We start from the raw sequence: 6,172 nt of genomic DNA, 5'->3' as shown, positions 1-6,172 counted from the left end.
TCTGAAGGAGCAGGCACAGCAAGGCGCTTTCGAGGAGTGGGCACTGGAGCAAACTTAGGGGCTGGAGCCGACACTCGAGCGAGCTCTGGGCGGGAGTGAGCCACGACAGACGGGCTTGACTGTGGAGTGGCCAGCGAGCTTGCCACAGAAACGGCCGGCGGGCTTGCCACAGGAACTTTGGAACTAGACTTCGGAACGGCCGGCGGGCTGGAGAAAGCCGAGGCTGGCGGGCTTGACTGAGGAATGGCCGGTGGAGGAGTCCCGGACTGCCTCCACTGCCTCCTTCCAGTCGAGGTTGGTGGTGTCTGGGAGCTCCGCGATGGTAAGTCATCCCCAGCGTCACGAGCGTCACGAGGGTTTGCCCCTCGAGGGAGCTGGCGAGGGCGAGCGGCACGAACGCCCTCGCGTAGCTGACAGGGTTGGGGCTCGTCTGAGCCACGGCGATGAACATCGCTCGTTCCTCCATGTGAGCAGGGAGAAACGAAAGGAAAACAAAACACTTTTAAAAACGGGGAGAAGGGGCGCCGCTTACTATATTGTCTGGTCTGGAATTCTGTCACGGGTTGCCACGAGGAGACAAAGGAGCGTGGAGACGAAGAGGATTAACAGGAAACAGTCTTTATTTCTCCAAATAAAGAACACACAGACAGGAACTCACACGTAGGACGAGGGATTGACATTCAATTCCAGACAAGGGAGAACAGAACGGGCTCGAACTCAAATAGGGCAGATAACGAGGGGCAGACAGGTGAAGACGATAATTAAAAACAAGGAACAGGTGATTACTAATAATGGGAAAAGGAACTGGAAGGACCAAATAAGGACAAACAGGAACTAAACAGTAACACACATGTGACAGATATCACCTGAGATCTCAAATTTACATTTTTTTTTCAGAAAAGAAGCTCAAGAATCTTTCACATAGTTCATTTGATGGATTTGGTATACAATTAGCAGATGGATTTAAGAGAGCATTTATGACAGAAAACAAAACTTTTGGCTTATTTTGATTGTTTAAAATCAGACTAGAGAAATATGCTGCCTTTGCAGACTTAGCAGCAGTCTGGTAGGTCAGAAGAGAAGACTTATACACCTCATGTGAAGATTGAAGTCTATCCTTTTTCCATTTTCGCTCTGCTTTTCTGCACGGTTGTCTTAAAGAGCGGATTTCGGGAGTTAACCACCTTTCAGATTTAGTTTTTTGTTTAAAAACTTTGAGAGGAGCAGTCACATTTAAAATGTCCATCCATACATTATTTAGCATCTCAAAATGTTGGTCGACATTCAGATCAGAAAGTGATATGTCCAAGAACAACTGTGAGCTCAGTTCCTTAAAAAGCACGTTAAAATGCAGGTGGAACCGAGAGGAATAAGTCAGAGACAGCTTAACAACATCACAGAGAAGGTAGATTTGGCAGTGACAAAGAGAATAAAATAGGCTTGTGGTCAGAGATAATTGCATCAGAAAGCTCAAGCTCAGAAATAGAAAGCCTATAAGTGAGCACTAGGTCCAAAGTGTGCCCTTGTAGATGGGTGGGCTCATTTATCCACTGTGTAAGGTTAAAAGATTCCATAAGACTTAAAAACTCCTTTGACAGGGAGTTTGATGGGCAACAAACATGAACATTAAAATCACCAACTAATATAAAACGGTCATAATTTGTAGTGATATACCCCATTAACTCCTTAAGTTCAAGAATAAAATATTTAACCAGATGTGGTGGGCAATACAACACAGCTAACAGAATAGGACCGTTCCACTCAAAACTTAATAGCTGAGCTTCAAAACTAGAAAAAATGTCACTAGGCCGCCCCCTCAACCATTTTGCCGGGGAGAATTAAAAAATGAGCAATCGTTTGGAACCAGTTTGGAAAAAGGACTTAAATCTCCTACGTGAGTCCAAGATTCAGTGATAAACATGAAATCCAACTTATGAGAGGAGAAAAAATCGTTCAGCAAGAAGGTCTTATTTACCAGTGAACGAGCGTTTATCAGAGCCAATTTCGGTGGATTTATGGTGCTGGAGGTGGCCGGGAGATTTTCGGAATTTGCCCCAGTTTGCCGCGTGCCGAAGCTGATGTGAGGAGACGCAAGACGAAGTTCAGGTGAGCAGTAAGAGAAGACAGAGAGAAGCCAGCGGGAGGAAACAACCAGCGAGGACCAGACAGCAGCAGAACGGTGAACCAGCTTCCAGGCCGGAAACAGTATGCTGGATTCACAACTAGGTGTAATTTCCATCTGAAGGAGATCCCAGCCTGTCTGCCGTGCTTCCTCCTACGTTTCCTTCATGTTGGTTCGAGAGGCCAATGGCATATACAGCCCCATATATCCGATGGCAGGGATCCACACGGTTCAAAGATAAACCGTGCTGCACCATCTTTGCTGCTTGCCAGAAATGAGGTATGAATGTCCAGCAATGTTTGACGATCATAGGTCAGCAGTGCATAACAATTTGGAGATGGGAAGATGAACAAGACAAACAGACACAGATAGAGCAACAAACTGCAAGCCATCACCGGCTCCATCTTTCTCTTTTTGAAGGGAGAATGGAGGAGGGTGATAAGCGGAAAGCTCAAGCAACTCACAAGTGAAAGCTGGGAAGCATTTTGGTATAAAGGTCAGGTTAGGCCTGAGAAAGACCTTTTCTCCACTAAGAGAGAATGTAGTGCACGAGGGATGAACAGAGAGTGTGTGCAAATCACTGACACGTTTGGCTGACGCCAAGGCCAGGAGCAGAGCTGTCTTGAAAGACAGAAGCTTAAGGGAGATATCTCCCGGGGGCTCAAAAGGCTGTTGAGACAAGGCCTCTAGCACCATGGAGAGGTCCCATTCTGGAACTACTCTTCTAGGGACTGGAAGGGAACAGCGGGCACCCTTCATAAATCTACGAATAAGGGGGTGTTGCCCTACTGTAGTTCTGTCAAACCCAACGTGACATGCAGCGATAGCCGCTAAGTAAACCTTAATGGTGGAGAAGGGTTTCCCACCATCGATGAGGTCTTGCAAAAAACCCAAAATATCAGCGACTGAGCACTGATATGATATCAGCTGGCGCCCCTCGCACCACTCCTCAAACACATGCCACTTGCAATCATAAAGGGAGTGCGTAGAAGAGGCTCTGGCATTCTGAATAGTAACAACAACACGTGGGGAGAGCCCCAATGTGTTTAAGTTTGCTGTTTAAGGTCTGTGCATAATGGGAGGGGCCACGTCTGGGCATAGAGAAGAGGGATTATCTCTGCCAGCCATGGAGATTTGGGCCATCTGGGTTCTATCAATATCAGAGTCAGGCTCTGTTCTTTCACCCTGACCAGAGTAGGAGTTATTAGACAGAACGGAGGAAATGCGTAGAGCAGCACGTTGGTGGGCCAGTGCGTTCACACCATTTCGCGCAAGGTGAAGAGATCGATGGCCGCCTGACCAAACCTCTTCCACAGCAGACCCACTATCTTAGGGTGGAGGTGCCATTCTCCATAGAGTGGGTTCCCCCTCGACAAAAGGTCTGCACCCCTGTTCAGAATGCCTGGGACATGGGTCGCCTGTAATGACAGAAAGTGCCGCTTGCTCCATACTAACAGCTTGTGAGCTAGAGCTAGAAGCTTTGAGGAACACATCTCACCTTGGCGGTTGATATGTGCCAAGGCTGTGGTGTTGTCGCAACGCACCAGCACGTGATTCCCCTGCAGGCAGGGCAGAAAATATTTCAGAGCCTTCCAAACAGTAAGGAGCTCAAAATAATTTATATGGGCTGAGTGGAGTGTGCTCTGCCACACACCGTTCACTGTTCTACCCTCCTGGGTGGCCCCCCATCCTGTTAAGGGTCTGTCATTACCAATTTCCACAACTTGATGGCCCCGAGAGGGGTTCCCTGAGTGTAAAACTCTGCATTTCTCCAGTGGTGCAGCACCGCTGTGTATGAGCGCGTCACTGTGACAGAGCGGCATAGATCGCATAATGGGCTGAGATGAAGAGATAAAACCCACTCCATGAACTGAGCTGTGACATGAGCGAGCACACGGGCAGTGTTTTGCATCACTGCATCATAAGGGGCTGTCCCTTACCTGCCACTGGGCACGCACTCCTGTCTGTCAAGCCAGACTTGGTGCAATTGGATGCTTCTACAGAGGTCAGGCATGGATGCCCTTCCCCCATAGGTGGATCTCAAACACAAGATGATGAAAGAGAACAATGCTGTATTTGTTCGGTACATGTGTGTACCGAACCGAAAGACCCGTACCGAAAATTTCCGGTAAAAATATGTGTACTGTTACACCCCTAATAGATAGACAGATAGATAAAATATTTTTATTTTTATTTATTTTTCTTTTTAATTTTTTCAGGCGAAGTCATATGCCTTTAACTGTCACTTTATGTGAATGCTTGAGACTAATAGTGCTTTAGGGGAAGATATTTTAGAACAGCTTTTCTATTGCCAGTTTGTGTAATTAAGCTTATCTATGAAATTAATCTATGAAATTAAACATACTTTTTGCAATGGTTGAAACACCTCTTAGTCATACAAATCAACCATCTACATAACTTTTCAGTGCATATTTCTTTTTATATATTATGTAACACACAACAGTGTTTTGTTTTAAGTGAACCTTGTTTTAAATGACCTGAAAATATATGATATACAGAAAGTGAGCATTCCCTATCACTGAAGTGGCCAGTGACCAGTGACTTTGGTTCTGCACACTGCACACACACACACACACACACACACACAATTCTCCCAATATATAATCAAAGAAACTGTCTGCACTGCAAAATAAATCTTCTCTGATTTTTTTGCCCCAAGCCCAGATTAATTTTCGACCATGATATGATGTAAATTCCTATGTAAATTATCTGTCATTATTGCTTTTTGCAATAGTTTATTTTAGTGTATAAAAACTTTGGTGTTAAAGCTTTGGAAACTGAGGCTAATGAAACAGCCTCTGATTATAATGGTTTGATAAAGTTATTTTACTTTACTTTTTATTTTCATTGTTGTCTGTTTCTCTTTTAGTGTTTCCTCAGCTGTACTTCCATATGCTGCGTCAGAGGAGGAGGGTGCTTCATGGAGAAATTGTAGTAGAGAAAGATGAGTAGAAATAAACCACTAATAAAAACCCCAGGTAGCCATCATTTATTTAAGAAAAGTTTCCATCAGTTTATGGTCAAAATAAGAAAAACATAAAAACATAAAATTCAAATAAATTCTACAATTATTAGTTACGATATATATTCTTAGTAGAACCTTTGCTAAGGTTCACCACCCTTCCAGCTGTGTTTAATTTCACAAGGTCGGAATGACTACAATCATCAAAGGAGATGAGACCTAATGGACACTACAGTCTTCTAGGTAATCATAGATCTGCACTCCTTAACAATTTTCACACCCAATGGAGATGCCCCATCTTTTTTGAAAAAGAGTCTTGGACTGGGATCTGGCTTTACTAACAATTATCTATACCTTGGACTAAATTGTGGTTTGTGTAATTACAGAGATACTATGGTAAACCATTCTGCAAATTCTAGGTCTTCACATTGATTGATTTATTTTTTTTTCATTTATGTGTGAAAACTACTCTCATGACAATATCTAGATACCATATCAATGTTCTTATGTTTAACAAGATAGGTTTTAAAAAATCAAAAATATGAGAACTATATTTTTAAAATGTATACTAACACCATATTCTGACAAGGTGTAAAGTGATAAAGCAACAAGTGATTAAAGCTCACCCATGTTACATTTTTTGTCCTAACCAGCAGAGACTGTGAAAAGCAACAGAAAATTTTGTCCATTGATTGGTTTCTAGATTTGGGATGTTACTCTGGGTATCCCCACCCACCGTGATATCTCATTAGTCCAAAATCCCACTCTTCGTATATATTACACATCAAATATGGGTGTGACTTTGTACCAACATGCATAAGTTTCACAGAAGTTTGGACAGAAAATTACATAAAACTAGCATTGTTGGGATATATTTTTTTTACAATTCAGTATGCACAATGATTATCTTTGTTGCTTCAGTGGTTACAATCCAAACTAGAGTAAATAAACTGGAAAAAGTTTTGTACAGGTAGTGCAATATAAAACAAGCAGCACATCCTAGGATAATCTTAGACTAGTTAGATTTTTGTTCCTAAAAACCCTAGCTATCAGACCTTCTGTGCTAT

General features: G+C 43.2%; 1 protein-coding gene across 1 annotated transcript in view; it reads left to right on the top strand.

Annotated features, from left to right (window-relative positions):
* LOC107691470 (very-long-chain (3R)-3-hydroxyacyl-CoA dehydratase 1-like) overlaps positions 1-5,119 on the top strand; it is a 166,321-nt gene extending 161,202 nt beyond the window's left edge. Inside the window, exon 8 of the mRNA XM_016490076.1 lies at positions 5,013-5,119. Within this exon, the coding sequence (XP_016345562.1) occupies positions 5,013-5,095 (83 nt within the window). The 3' untranslated portion in view covers positions 5,096-5,119. The remainder of the gene's footprint in view (positions 1-5,012) is intronic.
* Positions 5,120-6,172: the final 1,053 nt, after the last annotated feature.

Source organism: Sinocyclocheilus anshuiensis, unplaced genomic scaffold (genome assembly GCF_001515605.1).
Source record: "Sinocyclocheilus anshuiensis isolate Anshui unplaced genomic scaffold, SAMN03320099.WGS_v1.1 scaffold514, whole genome shotgun sequence".
Taxonomy (NCBI): domain Eukaryota; kingdom Metazoa; phylum Chordata; class Actinopteri; order Cypriniformes; family Cyprinidae; genus Sinocyclocheilus; species Sinocyclocheilus anshuiensis.
The sequence above is the reverse complement of the archived record's forward strand: the minus strand, read 5'-3'. Positions and strand labels throughout refer to the sequence as shown.